Source organism: Astyanax mexicanus, chromosome 18, assembly GCF_023375975.1.
Source record: "Astyanax mexicanus isolate ESR-SI-001 chromosome 18, AstMex3_surface, whole genome shotgun sequence".
Taxonomy (NCBI): Eukaryota; Metazoa; Chordata; class Actinopteri; order Characiformes; family Acestrorhamphidae; genus Astyanax; species Astyanax mexicanus.
The window spans coordinates 6516088-6535581 of record NC_064425.1 but is presented as its reverse complement, the minus strand read 5'-3'; the positions used below and the strand labels follow the sequence as shown (position 1 = coordinate 6535581).

At 36.9% G+C, this 19494-nt stretch overlaps 1 protein-coding gene across 1 annotated transcript; it reads right to left on the bottom strand.

The window, feature by feature from the left end:
• Window positions 1-1479: 1479 nt before the first annotated feature.
• cul5a (cullin 5a) lies at window positions 1480-18414 on the bottom strand. The gene is made up of 19 exons (XM_049467087.1): window positions 18323-18414; window positions 15436-15545; window positions 15233-15332; window positions 14949-15125; window positions 14707-14848; window positions 12765-12910; window positions 12375-12455; window positions 10905-10998; window positions 10665-10795; window positions 9803-9910; window positions 9533-9597; window positions 9275-9407; window positions 8373-8504; window positions 8151-8274; window positions 7031-7206; window positions 6756-6917; window positions 6492-6610; window positions 5659-5782; window positions 1480-5559 (listed from the first exon to the last, which is right to left on the bottom strand). The coding sequence occupies exons 1-19, from the start codon at window positions 18344-18346 to the stop codon at window positions 5365-5367; spliced, it is 2343 nt and encodes a 780-aa protein (XP_049323044.1). The 5' UTR covers window positions 18347-18414; the 3' UTR covers window positions 1480-5364.
• Between the last annotated feature and the right edge of the window lie 1080 nt (window positions 18415-19494).

The window sequence follows — 19494 nt, the reverse complement described above, 5'->3', positions numbered from 1 at the left end:
CTCATGGACAGATGATCTAATATTCTCTTAAAGAATTGTCTGATAAAAAGTAGAGTTATAATCATATTTGATTCAATTTCAGCAAGACATCCAGGTCATGATGAAGCAAACCATCTCCAAACATCACAATACCACCACAACCTTTTATTTAAATTGTGCATTCTACCATGCATCTCATTTCTGGTAGGTGGGCCAACTCAATATTAATGCCTATGGATGAAAATGCATCTACACACCCATTACATTATAATATAACATATTGAATGCCATTATAAATAAAAAAATAAGATGCATTTCATAGTAAATGAATTCTGGCTTCTGAATGCATTAGGCTTTTTTTTTCTTAGTGGTGCTCTGCCATCTGCTGGACAAAATTCTTAACAGGACTTTACATGGAAATTGTCAGCTGGAAACTCAAAATGTGAAATTTTATATAGTATATAAATTAATTAATGTATTATTATGGTCTATTTTAAGCATGGTTTACAGGCAATGACAACCCAAAAACCAGTATCTCAGAAAACCTAAATATTATATAGGTCCAATTGGTACTTTTGGCAGTGTGGGCAGTGTGCCAAGTCCTGCTGGAAAATGAAATCTGCATCTCCATAAAAGTTGTCAGTAAAAGGAAACATGAAGTGCTGTAAGATTTGGCGGGAAATCAAAACTGCACTGACTTTAGACTTGATAATAAAACACAGTGGATCAACACCAGCAGATGACAGACATGTCTCTCCAAATCATCACTGATTGTGGAAACTTTCTAGACTTTCTAAACACACTAGACCTTAAGCAGCTTATATATTATATATCACTATTTTCCTTAACATAAATAACCTCTGAAGGCACGTTTGGTACCAAAAGTATTTTTTTATAGTTCTATAATAGTTATTTATAGTCACAAAAGATTAGGCTTCAATCTCTGAGAGGGGAAAGACCAAAATACTCAAAACTGAAGGTCAACTTTCTATTTTAAACACATATTTTAAATCAATCATTAAACCTAAGTCATAGTTTATAGTGTATAGCTCAGTAATGCTAAAAAAAAAACGTTTTTGGCTTGTCATAGCTACTGTACATAACAGAGGAGGCATGTGCATGTCCTGACCCTCCTAGTGATTTGTGTTCATACAACTTATATCATCTGGGTTTATTGCTATTGTAAGAATTACATGTTTTACTCATTGTAAGGGAAACTTGCTAATGTGCTTTGTGTCATTGACTTTTAGCATGACCCAACTGTGCTTCAGCATCAACTCATAGGCAGATGCACAGATGCTTGAGCACTAGTCCATTCTTCTTCCTCCTCCTGATTGGCTCTATTTGTTGAAAGGCAGGACTTAAACCGTAAACCGTAAATAGAGTGTAGAGTGTTTCAATCCAGTCACCAGTCCCAGTGAATGTCTCTGTTATTACTGATAATTTACTAATGTGGGTGGTATGCAAAGACAAAGTGCATTAAGATTGTGACACCTGAAGTCAAGGCCTTATCAGCCTCCTTAAAAGACATCTTTATTTTGCAAGGAAATAAATTATACAACTTAAAAAAAGAAACTCATTCAAAGAAAAATAAATGAATGGAGTACACCAAAACAGTTCACTCAGACTGCAAGATAAACGTCCACTCGAGCACTCCGCCACTCCAACCCCCCTCACTGCAGTTAGTGGCACACATTCGCGTGATATATTCAGTATGGGATTCGAAAACCCAATTCTTCAAGTTTACAGAACTCAACGTCTGCACATCCTAAAAAAAAAGTATATTTAGACAATCCTAGGCAGAGTAAATGCACGTTTAATAATTAAATTATTATTTTTTTTTAATTCATGTCACAGAGGTGGTGTTCCACACACTAAACAGACTCGATTTCTCGCTTTCATTTTCCTAGAGGAAAAAAAAAAATATGCAGAAGAGTGCAGAAACTTCAGTTACTTAGAAATTAACACTGAAAATTGTTCAGACAGCTCTATTTAACCTTGATGCTTGTCAACACACACACGCACAAAAAAATAAAAGAAAAAAGATGACAAATACTGATTATATGCCTCACTGCAGCATATAGGCTGTGTCTGAGTAAAGTAACAGTAGAAAGGAGGTGAAAAGTGGGCAGAAAATAAAACACACACACATACAAACTCCCACATTCCTTTACAAACAAAGGTGCTAAAACCAGTGAAGTGTGGGGATGGATATCTGAGAGATATTGGTTTTGTGAACTGAAGTTTAAAAAAAAAGAAAAGAAAGGAGGACAATGAAAGCAGATGATTAAAGAGAAAAGAGAGAAAGTGAGAGAGATGTGTGCATTATGTAACTTGTGTAAGGTAGACGGGGCAGCCAATGCTTTAAAACATCATCGTCATTCACATTTCAAACAAATACACATGCTTCGAGCGTTCCCAACACCCTTTGGGTTCAGGTATAATGCCAGCCCTCCTCAGGTACTGCTGCTTTTCACTTCCAACTAAATTCAACACATCACAAATTTGAGTGATGGGTGCAAGCTGGCCAGTCAGAAACATAATAAAGCAAGTTGTAGCCAAAGACGGGCCTCCAAAAAACATCTACATTCATTATCAAAGCTTCTCTGTTTATTGCTTATTTTGCATCTATGTGAATGCATTTCTATCCATCATATTGTGCAGATATTGAGGATTACAGGTCAGTCAGAAGAAACTTAACGTCGTAAATCTACCTGGCACATTTGAAATGATCAGAAACACACCTACACCCTACCTCGCTGTTTATCGACTGCCAATTAACTAACGCATCTTTCTGCATGCACTCACAGTTTGCAATTAAAACAAAACCATCATCTTAATTCTCGCTGGTTTATCACTGCTTTGAAAGATTTTTGAGCAAAACAGGACAACACAGGAAATAAGTCTTTCCTAGTTATTGATCAACCAAGCTGACCTCTGAAGAATGTGTCTGCAAACCGTGTAAACAGATCGCCTGTCGCATTTCACAGATTTGGGCAGAATTAAGATGTAAACTAAGCCATTAAGAGTGGCTCCCTCACCAAATACAAATTATTACATCAAATAAATACAAATATGTAAGTAAGTGAGACAGGCGAGATGGCAACTGAATTACTGGTAGTTCTGGATTGACAAAACAGTTTCCCTCGAGTTGAAAATTTCACAGCTTTTAATCACTTCATTTTATAAGAATTACAAAAAAAAAATCTATTTGAAAAGAAATTTAAATTTAGTTAAATCCACAGATGTTCCAAAGCCAGCTTAATCCTGTACAGGATACTTAAGTTATATTGATATGGTCTTCAATATGAAATATTACATTTAACCAATGAAGATGAATGCTACAGGGTTTCTACATGGAAAAGGGAACATAAAAAATGGCAATGCTTAGAATTGCAATTGCACCACGAAAAAGATATGATTGTCTTTCAGAAATGTGATGGCGTAAACTGTAAAAAGAAAAAAAAAATTAATGCAATATTTCAGTTCGTTTCCATTATAACCACATGTAATGATTCCAGTTATCAGAGAAGATAAGAAATCTCAGACTACTGTTGCTCCAGTTCAGGAGACAAAGCTTTTTTATACAGGTTGAAGGCGTATAAGCAACTGTATAAAAGCGACATCAGTCAGATGGATCTAGCTGGTGATTACAATGTCAAAAGATGTATCAAATATTATACGACAAGCTTAAACAGCATGTCAGTGCACCAAACGAATATCTTAACCTGCTAATAGACTTTTATTGTTGTGTAAGTGTGCAGCATCAAAAGCCATTAAAAATAAAGTTCTACATAACCCGGCAACAGGAGAGGTCGAAAATGCCCAAATTTGTTAGTACGATAGGGGCTATTTTTAAGAAAATTCAAGAAGCTGATAATCAACCATTCAGACACATACAGTGATGACTACATTTGCTACAGAACATTTTCTCTCATTGCTGCGTAATGCCAAAAAACCCAAGTCTTCCATGTTTTAGCCTGGCGATGTGCGATTCGTGAAAAAGTGAGCCACTCATATTACGAGCTGCTTCAAGCGGAATGGAAAATCATTCCAATAAATCTCATGGGTCATTAATTTAAAAACTACACACAATAATTTGGCTGCCCCTCTATGCCTGAGGTTCACTGAGGAAAGACTGGACAGACAAGACTTGGCTTAGCTGACCTGTATCTCAAACAACTACAATGTTCTTCAGAAGCCTGCAGGTCAAAGCAGGGGTGAACAGGTGTGCAGGTGTGAACAGCCTCTCGTGGAGAATGTGAGGTTTATCGTCTGCCTCTACTCAAGAATGAAATGAAAAACATCACCACACAATAAAATAAAAAATTGTTAAGTGACCTTACTGTCTCGCAAAACCTCGACAACGATTACGGCAACAACAAACATATCAACCACCTGATAACACCGATTAAACACCCAAATCATCCTCCTCCTAAAGGAGGAGTAGAGGCAGATGATGCATGATGCAGTGTAGGCCAAAGAGAAAGGAAATGAAGAACAGTGAGGGAAGAAGGACCACGAAGGTGCTGATGATCTTGAATGGATGGACATCCTGCAGCTTAACATGTTTATCAGCTATCTTGTATTCAAAAAACTTGCAAGAAGAAAGAAAAAGGAAAATACACCCACACTCACACAAAATAGATGAAAGAAATAAGAGAAAGAGAGAGAGAAAGAAAGAAAGCCATGCTGACATAGTGTGGCAGAGTGTGTAAAGTGCTAACGCTCAAGTCCTCCATCCTGGTGAGGGCTCCTGTGTGGCTGCAGTGGGAGAAAGGGGCCTACAAGTATGGCCAAAACCCACTGGAGGAAGATGATGATGATGATGGTGGTGGCTGTGGCGGTGTTGGTGGCGGCGGCATCATCAGCAGCAACAGCAGCAGCAGGCGCAGTGTGAGCTGTAGGCCAGGGGAGAAGAGTGGACACAGTCTTGTCCAGACGGATGGTTGGGGGTGAGGGCACACAAACACGGCACACACAAACAGGTCCTTGGATGACTAAGACATTCCCACTGACGGCATGCTGTTGGAGATGTAGACACTCACGAAAAAAAAGGCAAACCACCCACCATGCATACTGACTACCAGTTGGCAAAAATAGTCCATTTTGTCTTTTTTCTTTGTTTTTTTTCCTCTGAAAACTCCCATCCTCAACTCGTGTTTCTTTACTGTAAGGTAAGGCAGGGATTTTCTTTAAATGAGCTATTCTGGTGTGTGACTGTCGGTCATTAAAAACAAGCCCGTCGCTCTACGAGGAGATCAGCAGCCAACGTGGTTTCTCCACGGCTTCGGCACCCCTCTCCCGCTGCTGACTTCCTGCAGGTTTCACCATTTTCACCTTTACCAGTATAATAAGAATCTTTAGAGCGAACCAAAGCGCTAGCTACGCCATGTAGATGAAGGTGTTAATGTCCGTCTCGTCACGCTTGATGTACTTGTGCTCGATAAGCCACTCAATCTGCTCTTTGATCATCTTCTTCTGCGGAAGGAACATGTTCTTCAGGATCTCCACAAGCTCCGTCTGCAGCTGGGCATTAGTGATCTTCTTACGCATCTTCATGATCTGAATGATAGCCTCCTAAAATATTTAAATGGGGGGAAATAAAAACATAAATCACTCTATCCTCACCCTTAAAAGAGTTAAAATAGGACAGCCACCTTAATATTAAGTACATACCTGTGTTCTTAATATCCTAAGTTGAACAATGCCTTCGTTCTCCTCTTCCCTCATTCGCTCTGTAGTCAACTGTAGGCGACCGATCAGGTTAATCTTTCCCCTCTTTTGCACCTTTGAATTTTTTCTAAAGAACAAAACAACAAACAAAGAACAAAAGCCCTCAGTGCTTACACACAAATTAGTCACACAAATGAAGGGCAAAACAACACACAGTTCAGATTGAAGTGCAAATAAATTTAATCCCTGTCCACACTTATGCAGATATATTTAATTTATTTTCACCCTCACAGTGAGAAATCGCTTACATGAGTGTCCTAGCCCTGTACGGGGTAACAGTACTTCATAAAAGAGAGAAATCAAAACAGCAGAAAGGAAAATTAATACATTACACACTACTTCTTAAGCAGTGTAATATGCAAGTCAAAATATTAAAGATTTTAAATCAAAATAAAGAATTATATTTTTGTAACAGAAAACAATTTATATTTATACTTTTATTCAAAGGTGGAAAACTAAAATCCAGTGCTCTCTGTGTGCTGACATTGTAAACATGCGCCTAATGTAGTTTACTATATAGGGAGTAAAGAGCTATTTGAGATTCAGTCAGAAACATGCGTATGTTAAGACAACAGAATTTTCATATAGCTCCATTTATCATGTCCGCACAAAATAAAACACAGAAGTTTTTGAAAAATATAATGTTTTCAGTAACCAAAAATGTATTTTTCTTGTGGAGACATTAAACACAGTATTCCAATTTTTAAATATTAAATACGAAACATATTCATGCATGTATCGACAAGGCCTAAGACAACTCAAGCACAGATACTTACATCAAGGAGAACTCCTGGTTAACAAAGAACAATGTACTGTCTGTGAAGTCTTTGGGAGAGCTCACTTGAGGTTCGTATGACAAAACCTGTCGTTTGAGTTTTGGGAAGGCAACAAGCGACTAAAAAGGAGGAGAACAAAACAAATTGTCTTAAAAGCTTTATCAGAAATAAACCTGATCATACATCAAATAAAAAAATAATGATTTTAAATAATTCTTTAAGGTATCATATGATTTCATTAAGCCGTGCTAATTGATTCCTTACCCAGAGTGTGCGTCTCAGCTCGGCGTCAGGCAGCTCAGTGGCAAGTTTCAGGTTCTCAAAGCTAATCCTCTCCCTGGGTCTTTGGTTCCAGGCAAATAGAACTGCTAGCTGGAAAGTTGTGACCTCCAAGTCATACTGTCCAACTTCGTTCTTAAAGGTGATCTATAGTAAAAACAGGATGTCACTGTTTAATTCTACATAAGTTTGTATTGTTCTATTACAGACTGTAGCATCAGGTGGAAGTTATAGATAAACAAGGCAGAATGCCTACTCACAATGCCATTGGACATCAGATGGTGCCAGTGGAGTTTTCTTCCACTGTGATTCTTCTTGTAGAAGTCTTCAACTTCAGGAATAAGGTCCTCCAGCTCAGTGGGCAGCGAGACAAAGACCTTTTCTGAGCTGCGAGACCAGGCTCCAGCATTCAGAATCTTTATGTTTACAGAGTCCGCTGCAGCACAGAAAAGGCACAAAAGAGGACATTAAAATATGTAAACCAGGATAAACTGGTTAAGATATGAGCATAAATACACAGCTCTGAAAAAAAATTAAGAGACCACTAGGGGTGGGCGATATGGCTCTGAAATAATATCACGATATTTCAGGGTATTTTTGCGATAACGATTTACTTGGCGATATAGGAAAACTAAAATAATTAATTCATTTCAGGAATATAGTATAATAGTATAACAGAATAATCATAATGTGGCTAAATAAATAATATAGCATAAAATAATATAATGCAGCAAATATTATTGCAGAATATTTAGTGCATGCATATAAACTGCAAACTAAAACAATTATACAATAAATACACCTAAAGCTTCACAGTAAATAATAGACTACTTTTAAGACAGAACAGCCCTATTATCACGATATGGATTTTTAATATCATGATATTTCTGTGTCACGATATATTGTATACAATATAATATTGCCCACCCCTAGAGACCACTTCAGTTTCTGAATCAGTTTCTCTGATTCATTGTTGTTTTATTCTATAAACTACAGCCAACATTTCTCTCAAATTTCAAATAAAATATTGTCATTTAGAGCATTTATTTGCAGAAAATGAGAAATGGTTGAAATAACAAAAAATATGCAAATAAGTTCATATTCATAAAGTTTTAAGAGTTCAGAAATCAATATTTGGTGGAATAACCCCGGTTTTTAATCACAGTTTTCATGTATCTTGGCATGTTTTTCTCCACTAGTCTTACACACTGCTTTTGAATAACTTTATGCCTTTACTCCTGGTGCAAAAAATCAAGCAAAAGTTCAGCTTGATTTGATGGCTTGTGTGATCATCCATCTTCCTCTTGCTTATATTCCAGAAACTTAATTTTTAATTTATTTTTTTTCAAGAGCTGTATATATTGTATGACAAAAATGTACCTGGTAAAGCAAGCTTGTTGTGTTTGTGCATCTCTTTGAAGACCTGGTTTAGATCTTCAGAAACTTTAATGTCCTGGAACATTCTAGCCAACTTGTTGACGTAGTCGGCAGGCATACCCACCTCCTGCAGAATAGAGGAGAAAAAACATTTTTTAAAGGATTCAAAATTGATTTTTTTTCTGACTAAAATATATATTTAAATCATTATAACATGCTTCTTACCCTCAGCCATTCGACCATGTTTTCCTCTATCTCACTGTCTGCTGAGATGTCTAGGATTAGCCTCCTTGTCAGGTGAGCTTTGTGGTATCTCATAAACACGTCCTTATTCTGGACGTATTTCAGCACCAGTAACTACAACAAAGGATAAATAAGAGAAATAAAAAATCTGTTTTTTTTTTTTTAGGAGAGAGACCATTTTCATGTAGATTCTTCATGACACTAAAGATGGGTTATTTTGATGAAAATACAGATCGAAGATGCAACCAGGGAAACTTGGTAATGCATCATCATGCATGGCTCCTTTCTTGACTTTCAAGATAAAATGTACTATATTATTAACTCTGCTAAGTCATTGTGGAGCTCAGTGTGTCATTTGTTATCTTTGCTAGCTCTACTGTGTCTGATACTCACTGTTCTGGCCTAAAAGGTGAACTCTTAGAAGGGGTATTTGGTTAGTTGTGGTAAAAATCTTTATTCTGCTTTCTCCACAAGGCACATTTGTTTTACACATTCTACAAATATGTGAATCAAATACTGTAAAAACATTGAGCCCCAAGAACAGATTCTACACTGGGTTTAATAGGGTAGTGGTCTTCTGATTACAGGGCTGTGGATATGACACCTAGGTTCGACAAGCTGCCATTGCAACAAGGCAAGGCCCTTAACCCCTAACTGCTTCCCGGGTGATAAAGTGATAGCTGTCCACTGCTTTCGACATGTGTAGTCACTAGTGTCTGTGTGTTTACTGCATAGATTGGTGAAAGGCAGATCTAGTATTATTTATTGGTTAAACAATGCTTATATGGAGCAATTTGGGATTATCCTATTAATTGAATGAACATTTGGGCTAAAAATCAATTAACACTACAACATAGTCAATCAATTCTTCTATCTCTACTTACCACTTCTTTTAACTTCAGCTCGATTTCCTCAGAGGTAAGCTTCTTACTAAGTGGAGTCTTTCTCAACAGCATGTCACAGTAGTTGGCTAGCAGCTCTGGACACTTGGACTCGGGTTGCGTTTTAAGACCCACTCTGCATACAAGACAACACATACTTAATTTAGCACAAAACAATACATGAACATTATAGTGAAGAATATAAAGCATGAAGAAAAAAAAAACGTCAACTTGAAAATCAGTAATGTTGCATTTACTCACCCCTTCTGTTTCATAGGTAACTCCAACTTAAATATTGTGGCATCATTTACAACTGCTTTGTATGCCTAGGAGATGAAAAGATGTTACTTCTTTGGTGCCAAAATGCTTTTAAAGCAAACGATCAGATTTTGATTAAAAAAAAATACAAAAACAAAAAATTAATAATCAGTTTGATACATATAATGGTTAGTATAGAAAACAGAGTGCAGTCATGAGTCATACTGCACACAGTGAACAGTAGAGGGAAGAGGGACACTGCAGTACACTCACCTTATCTCTGGCCGTGAGGAACCGAGGATCATCTTGAAATGCTTCCTTTACAAGTTTACTAAAGCGGTTGAACAGAGTGAGAAGCTGCTCCACATACTTCTCCGAGTCCTGGAAAGAGGAAAAATTGCCATTGGTTTCTATATATTTGTGATAATAACATATTCCAATACGCATTTTTAGCACTGTAAGGAAAAAAGTACTGGGACGCAACTATACTACTCTAACATGACATTCCATTCTTAATCCACAGGCATTAATATGGAATATTATTATATTTATGCAGAGCCATAACAGTTCCCATTCTTGTTGGAAGGAGTGTGTTTGAAGGAATATTTGCATGTTCACAAAAAGAGTGTTTGTGAGATCAGACACTGATGTTGGACAAGAGGGCCTTGATCAAAAGTGTCTGTGCAAGTTTTTTCACACCAAACTCACCCAACCAATGCCTTTATGAATCTTTGTGGAACAGTCATGCTGAGTTCACAAAGTTGGATCGCTAAATTTGTTTAAAATGTTTTGGTTAAGATTTTCTTTTACTGAAATTAACCTACACCAACTCCCCCAAAAAACCCATAGCATTATCCCTCCTGCACCAAACTTAATGGTTAATAAAACTAAACCCCTGAGAAACTTATCCTGTCCGGATAGGGCTATAGTTGGTGGTAGAGTATTTAGGAGGTTGAAACCTCACAAAACTAGTTATAGCAGTGGTGGCATCCTATACACAGTACCACAATTATATTCACATAACACCTAATTTAATTGATTAGGAGCAGTGACCTAATACTTTTGTTCATACAGTGTACGTACTCTGGGAATGCAATCTTAAAATGTATATTTTTATACTTTATTTGCCACTCACAGTCGTAATGGTCTCTGCTGCAGCTACCATGTCAGCCAGCCCAGCGCTGATGATGTGTTCCTCCAGATCCTTTAGCATGGGTTCAATTCCACTGGGGACTTTATCCATCAATGAAAACATGAGGTGCAGCTCTGCAGAAGTTGGGATCGCAATTTACATATTAGCAACACAACAGTAAATAACTGCTGAATCTTAAAACATGCATACAAGATCTTTAAGCTCATTCAAATCTATACTTACTGTCGGTCTCATTGCGTTTGATCATGCCCGGACATTCAGCCAAGATGGTTTCTTTGAATGACGTCACCAGTGCATTTACACAACATTCCATAAGCTGAAACAGAGGCCAATTGTCAATCAATAACTTTGAATGGGAACACTTGATAGCACTCTTAATACTTACTACTCATGGGTGGAGACAAATAAAAACTTGGTTAAGATGAGGATTGGAAGAAAATATTGGGCCTGTTCCAATACAGTTTTAAGCATACCCTGACCTGCAGCTTATTATTAGAGTTAGTACGTTTTAACACCAGAAAGTCAGGTGTTTTTAGACAAATTGCAGTTTAGTGAGTGCACTTTATACATCTTGCCATAATCATCTTGTGGGCTGCTTCTCCCTATATTTTACACTTATTGGTTTGGTTCCCTATGAACGGACAAGCATTAAACAACAGAATCAGCGTAACCTTCCATTCAGGTTCCTTTTATTTCAGTATATAAACAAGGGTTAAGGTAAAGTAGCAGTGTATACAATGTTCACCAGCATAAATTGTCATTCATGTGATAATGAGTCAAATCTTAGCACAACATGTTTCAGAACAATTCTGTAAAATAGGTGCTAGTAGCCAGCCATAAATTCATTGAGCTGGTCCAAAAAATCCAATCTGAACAATGGTTTAACTGACTTGGACCAAAACCACCTTATTTGAATGAACCAAATTTTGGTTTTATAGCTGGATAGTGATCTGTAGCATCATTTAATCCTGATATTTTGTTTTGGACCAAACTAGGTAGAGCCCAAGTTCACTGCAAATAAGATCACATACAATGCGTTTCCACCGACGTGGAACCGGCACGGTTCTAGTTTGCAAACCTAATTTTGAAATGTTTGCCACGTTTTCACCAACAAAAGTAGATTCTGGAACCAGGAACATTCGTTTGCAATGGAATTCGAAGAATACTAGGTTCAGTAGCACAAACTGCAGCCGCTTCTATTCACCGACGCTGTGCAACGCCCTCTGTTGATGAAACTTGGTGGAAATGTGAGCTGGTTCGCTCAAAAGCACCACAGTTTTTAGCCTGAACAGAACTGGTTCAAGAACCTGTATTATTTTGATGGAAAATGGTCTAGAGTATACATAGAGTCCTTAGAGTATGTTGACTTCAGTGTTTTAATCAGCTAGCCACACAAATAAGTTTTTGAGTTGTGAAAATAACATACATAAATCTTGTAAATAACTTCTTTGCCTGGTTTCAGTTTTTGGTTTAAAATGGTAACCTTCACATTAGCAGTCAAATTACAGACTATAAATTAGAAAAAAGGAATAAAACAGCACTTTAGGTGGAAATGAGAATTCCTGTGAGGGGAAACCAGATGGAGGCCAAATGGATGAGGGCTTGTTGAAACCAGTTTTGAAACAGACCTACTTCTCTATCTTAACCACAAAAGGTGAAACAAGGACATGGATACAAAAGCTAAATACTCACTGCTTGAACAGAGTTACATTCACGTCTTGTCTCTAAATACCGTAGTGCACGTTTCTCCTCCTCTCGTAACTTAGCGTCTGCCTGCATGTGACAAACACAACAACGAACATGGCAATGAATCACAATGCAAATCTGGAATGTCTGGATATCTGTTTGTTTCCATGAGTTTCACTAACACACCATTAACCATGTCTTCCCTGTAAAACAACAACATAGCACAGAACTGTAAATCTGATCTTCAGTGCTGGGGTCACAGGCAAGTATGATAAATCAATGATCCCTAAATCTGCTCCTTTCAAATAAGCTAAATGCCAAGCCATTCACAAGCTGATCTGGAGCAGAGGACACTTCTCCAACTAACTCCAAACCAACAGCATGTAGAACACTTACATATTTCATGTAGTTCTGGACCCCATTTTGTTGCAAGTAGGAGGGTGCCTGTGTCCTGTAGAACCTCTCTGTGGAGTCCAGGTAAGCTTTCTCAAAGTTATCTCTGTAAATCTGCAGCTTATCGTCAGGGTTGGAACACAGGTTCACTGCAAAAAAAAAACAAAAAATCACATTAGGAACTGTCAATTAGAGTCTACATTTAATGACACAAACCACATTGTTATACAATAGACTGTAGCTTTAGTGTCCTGTGATAACTGAAATATCACATCCAAGAGGGGGACAGGACCAGAGAAACAGTAATATAAAAGTTTTTTGACCTATGTTGTTTGAAGTTAGGTAAACAATTTCATTACAGCTGAAAAGTGAAAATATGTTACTACTTATATTGTATGTTTAATTACCAACTAACATTTTAAAAAAGGAGAAATTTGCAAACATATGACAATTTTTTAGCTGAGTGTAATTTAGCATTTGTAATCATGTTTATTGTAACGCATATTGTTATCAGGATAAATCGAGAGTGAAGGTATTTATCAGACATCCTGACTTCATAAATGTTTTTGTCATTGAATGTAATTAAATCCTCAAAGTTATGCTACAAAAAATAGAATATTACAAAGACTCTGGACAGAGGAAACTGCTTAATAAAAGCAAGAAAATCTTCTAGTTCCCCTTCATTCTGGAAACAATGTCCAAAAACCGTGTCTAAATACCTTTGTCCATATGGTGCAGCACTACACTAGGCCTGACGCCTCAATATTTACATTTAATTAAAAATATTTAAATGAGAAATTTGACTATGTTGGACTTTAAAGACATTTTCTACAAGTCTTTAACAATTAATGCACGATTAATGTACAATTACAGGCTTGTTTAAAAAAAATGGAAAAAAGACATCAGTTTGCATTTGTAGACAGGGAACAACTTAGCTGCTTATGCACCCAGAACAAGAACAGAGTAAAGTTTAGTTGATTTTAGATGAAGCATTGTGAGACAAGCTAAGCCATATTTGATAAGTTTGACTTGTTACATCCAATTTAGGCTACATGGCGAATTGGCAAATGAGCCTGGCTGTCAAAAAAACGTCAATCAAAACACCTCTTCTATTGATAGAGAAAGGCAATGTCAGCTTTCTTTGTCTTTTAAGAATCCATGCCAGCTTGAAAAATTAACTAAATTTATATGGTTTTATTAAGAACTGTTAACAGTGGATGACATCTGTCTAAATAGAGTTTTCCCTCCCTCAAAAAGCAAGTAGGTTACTTTAGCACCTGACTTAAAAGCACATATTGGGATATAAATGATACCAAAATAAAAAAGGTAGCATTTTAATGTAAAGTTATTATAAGCTTTAGTGTAATATTGAACAAAAAGTGAATCACAAACAGATTGCTTATGCCCCAGAAACATTTAAACGGTTCTTGTTTGTTTCCATACCAGCAAAGAGAAAGGTAGAACAAAGCAAAAAAAAATTAAATTTTGCTAATGTCACCGGATCACATTGTGCATCACCATATATATCTTTTTAACTTAATGGGGAATCTTTTAATGGTTACAGTTTGCACACTACAGGACTGAGTAGCAACCCACAACAAGCCTGTCTGCTTTTTTTCTTGTGGAAAGCTTATATATTAGACTGTTGTGCAGCAAAACATTCAGAAGAAAATAACATGAAAAAAAAATTACTTATGGCTTTCTCTTCACCAGAGAAAGAACAATAGTTCTGGGGCCAGTACTGATTGCAGATCGCCTTTTATTATGATTGGCCGATACCGATCGGGGTGCCACATTTACCTCTCTTTCTCAAAATGAAACATTTTTTAATCTTTGCAATAAATCACATTAAATCGAGCAAAATAACAGCTTACCCAGTGCAAAATGGCAGTAATTTTGAATGTGATTAACCAAAAACATAATTGCTTAAGATTTCTGCTCTCACCATAAGACTCTCGCACCCCAATGACCAGTTGTGAGTCGAAAGCCTCTCCAAGCCTTTCAGCGTGGACCAACTTCATTGCACTATCCTGCAACCGGTTTTTGATGTTGGAAAAGATGGACTCATTCCAGGTATCCAGCATTAGCTACGAATGTATAGTAACAGAAGGAAAAAAAGAAAATACAGGTCAGCCCACAAGTACCAATCAAGAACCAAGAATGTAAGTCCTTTCCCTCTCTGCTCACCTTTCGCACTATGCTGTCCTCCACATTGGACTTCTTGTTGCTACCTTGCTTGCCCATCAGGGTGATCTCAAGTTGGCAGAATGGCTTAGGCAGGATGTCGCACTGTGTGAAGAACTTCCTCCACTCCACAATGTAGGCCTTGAGGAGGGCAGTGTCATCTTGGTGACTGAGCACCCTCTAAAAGACATGCAGTTTGACAAACAGTAAAGAGAGGTTAGCTATGTGAGGCACAAGTTGAGGGTTCATAAGTGAAGCATGCATATGAACCCCAACATATTTCTTACCGCCTGGGCTTGCTTAATAAAATCTAAAATGTCCTCTTTAAGAGCCTGGTGGATCTTTGCAGGGCCTTTGTCATCCCACAAGCAGACTGCATGAACATCTCTGCAGCAGAAGAGAGTGTCAAATAAATTACACTGATGCTCTTAGTAGAAACAACAGGGCTAACATTCTCTATTATGTATATGAATGTCATCAACAGCCTTACGAGAAAAGATCGAACCACTGCTGTTTTGTTACGGACTCCTGACGAAGCAACTTGAGGACAATGGGGCGCATCAGGTCCCACTTGTCCTCAAACTGGAGGGACCCTTTGTTCTAAGGACAAAAAATAGAAAGATTACAGAGATGCCGAAAAACTGCTAAACCTACACCAATCAGCCATTGCTTTAGTCCCACTGACAGGTGAAGTTAAACCTTTTGATTAAAACTTAAATTACGCTTCAATTAAACAGTCAATTCTTGAAGTGATTAATAGTCATAAAATAGGAAAAACATCAGGATCTTTGGACCTTAGGACCACTCTAAAAAGATCAAAATGTTTATATTTTTAAAACTTGACATTTGACACAAAGAATCTCCAAAAACACCAGGTAGGTCTTAATGGTTTTTCTAGTACAAAGTAACCATTACACGAAACATCACAATTAAAGTAGCATAACAACTTTTTTTCTTAAGAAATGTATTCAGTACTGCTTCATTACTTGAATAGACCATTTGGGTAGTTAATTAAAAAACTAAGGTATAATTAAGTTTATGTTACTATTAGATGAGCATGGAATTTAGTCAAATAAAGTTGGGCCAGTTTTGGGCCAAAACATAACTGTTGTGCAAACATTTTACACAGTAGTATTTCTTTGGGCTCAGAGATCTAGTGAATGTTATGCCTTCTTCATATGTGGCTGGCACAGATGGACTAGTTTTGGCCCACAATACTTATCAACCAAGAACATAGCAGACATATGTAGCCTAATATAAAATGATCCGTGCAGAGACTCAAGAGAACATTGTACTAAAACACATTAATTGTTTAACATTAACATTTTAATATAACATTATATTCATTATGGCTTTTAGAAAAAATTGTGTGGTGGAGGGGAGGGTAGTGCACTATAGGACCCTGTGACGTGGCCTAAGCTTTGTCCTTAATGGCATTTTTTCCCCTTACATTTCACTTGAGATGATACTTCAACTTGTACAGAAGTATTTTAAACCCTAATATCTATACTTCTACCTACAGGGTAATGAATGTCAATACTTTTCACACACAAGACATGAACTTCCAGAGGAACTGTAACTTATTTTTTTGATTAGACACATTGGGAATGTAGTTAGCAAACTATGGAATAATGAGGTTTATGTTACAAGGTAATGGACAGCACAGCATCTAAGGACATGACAAGCATTATATGTGGCTGCCACAGCTGGATTGGTTTTGGTCCACAATATTTAACTAGCAATACCAAAAAATAAATTTTGTCTAGCTATCTGGTCTGTATTTGTGCCAGAATCGTCAGCTATCTGTATTTGACTAGACACCTTAAATAGTTAAAGCTAACCTGGCAAACACACCAGAGATATGTCAATAAGCTGTATGTCACAGCATTCAATGAGTGACAGCTGCCTACAGGTCATTGTAGCTGACAGCTAGCTAACTTAGCTAACTAACATGGAAAAATTATAATTATTATCTACGCAGTTATTTTCAACAACACATAGCTTTTACAAAGCTGATTATAGAAAAGAGATAGCAAATAAAAGAGAGAGATATAACTAGCCAGTTAACTAACCTGGAAGCCATTCGCTTGCTAACATATATACAGCTTTGGAAAAAAATAAGAGACCACTTAAAATGATATGTTTCTTTGATCATATATATATATAATCAACAGGAAGATGGACGATCACAAGCCATCAAATCAAGCTGAACTGCTTGAATTTTTGCAACAGGAGTGGCATGAAGTTATCAAAAAGCAGTGTGTAAGACTGGTGGAGGAGAACATGCCAAGATGCATGAAAACTGTGTTTAAAAAACAGGGTTATTCCACCAAATATTGATTTCTGAACTCTTAAAACTTTATGAATATGAACTTGTTTTCTTTGCATTATTTGAGGTCTTGTTATTTCAGCCATTTCTAATTTTCTGCAAATAAATGCTCTAAATGACAATGTTTTATTTGGGATTTGGGAGAAATGTTGTCCGTAGTTAATAGAATAAAACAACAATGTTCATTTTACTCAAACATATACATATCAATAGCAAAATCAAAGAAACTAATTCAGAAACTGATTTTGTCTTATTTATTCTCCAGAGCTGTATTTAGCTATCAAATCTATCTAACGTTAACTAATGACAGTTAGTTTACACCTAGCTAAGCTAACTTTTTACGGTTCTGTGAATGTAACGTTAGCTAGCCAGCTAACCTAGAAACGGCGTTATTAGCTAACCTAAAGCTATTGGTGCTCATTGACAGTTTATGATAGCTAGCTAGGTTAGTTAGCTAGCAAAAATAATGTTTATTATGAGCTTAATATACTTAAAACGAGCTGAAAATACTGTTAGTAACGCATGACTCCCGATTCGCTTGCTAGCTAAGGCGAAATTTCAGGTAAGCTAGCTAGGTTAAATGACTGCTAGCCGGTCACTGTCAGTAAGCAGGTATAGTTAGCTAAGCAAGCTAAGCTACCTAGCTAGCAAGCTAACTAAAATAAATTTGATTATGTTATTGTATTCATGCAGCTACATCGTAAGATAAACCCCTATAAAAACATAAAAAATCCCAAATAAAATTAACAACCTTACTGTGCTTTCTGCTAAAGCGAGCTGACCACCTACTAAGACAGTAATAGCCCCGGATAAACTAGCTAGTTAGCTTAGCATAGGCTAGCATAGCATAACATTATGTTCTGCTTTAGCCTGACTAGCAAAAACAAGCTAGCCTATAAAGTGGTCCTGCAAGAAGCCGCCCAAGCACAGTGTCACGTTTATCAGCCCAAAAGCATTTATTAAATCGCTGCGTTGAAAGCTGAATCCGCGCACACAGCCGCAGCACACTGAGTGCAGTTTGAGTGCATTGAGCTGTAGTGTCTCTTACCTTTAACAGATTAGACATCGCCATGTTTCCTTAACTTACTCTCCCCCGTTTGATCTCGCGAGTCTTGGCTTGGCATAAGAATGGAGGAGATCTCTGGACAGGGATTAGATAGGGGCAGGTAGGTAGGCCAGCAAGAGGCTGGAGGACTGTGTCAAAATGTAAATTTTAAACAGAAGTGTTTTAAAACAATAGAAGACCACAGCTGAGAAGTGTACACACTTATTACTTAGATCTGGATCTGGGGGCAGCAGAGCAGCATAACAGTGATTCTAAACTTCTGAGTTCAATAACTGACTCAAGAACTCAGGGCACTGTATATATATAACGTTACAACTCTGGAAAAAAAATAAGAGACCACTTCAAAATGTCCAGTTTCTCTTTTATTCTATAAACCACTGACAACATTTCTCCCACAAATACAAATATTGTCAATTCTAGCATGTATTTACTTACATACTACTCACAAACTTACATACTACTCAGTGTAGCTGTAATGCTTACCGTGTGCAATATCCATCTCACTACAAGTACTGTGATCCCCTTATCACCATTTGTGCAATATGTTTAACGTGCAATATTTTTCTCATCTTTTTATCTACTATTTATTTGATATTTATTCACTGTTGCGCTTTGTGCAATAATACTGATCCACCCTATCATAATCATATCTCTATGCACTAGATGTATATATTCTTTCTTACTATATATAATTTTTAAGTGTCTTTTATATATTGTCTGTAATAGTTTTTTGTATATATAGATTTATCATTATTTGTTTATACTTTTTTCCTGACCTGTTTCTCTGTCCTTTCCTCTGTGCTGCTGTAACATTGTACATTTACCCATTGTAGGATTAATAAAGGATTATCTTATCTTATCTTATTTGCAGAACGTAAATGGTCAAAATAATGAAAAAGGGTACAATGCTTTAAAATCTTAAATAATGCAAAAAAAAAAAAAAAAAAAAAACAATTTCATAGTCATATAAAAACAACAATGCTCTCCACAAGTCTTTCACGCTGCTTTTGGGCAACCTTATTCCACTCCTGGCACAAAAGCAGTTTAGCTCTGTTTGGACTGTGAAGTTTGGTGGAAGATGGTGATGATCTAGAAATGCTTTAGCATGGCTGAGATTGGGCAGTTTGGTCTTTGCGAATGAAGCATGAATCAAG

Coding starts and splice junctions, on each gene's coding strand:
- cul5a (XM_049467087.1), bottom strand. CDS start 18,346: ATGGCGATGTCTAATCTGTTAAAG. Junction 12,456..12,764: donor TCCAGAACTACATGAAATAT/GTAAGTGTTCTA, acceptor TGTCACATGCAG/GCAGACGCTAAGTTACGAGA. Junction 10,796..10,904: donor CAAACGCAATGAGACCGACA/GTAAGTATAGAT, acceptor CAACTTCTGCAG/AGCTGCACCTCATGTTTTCA.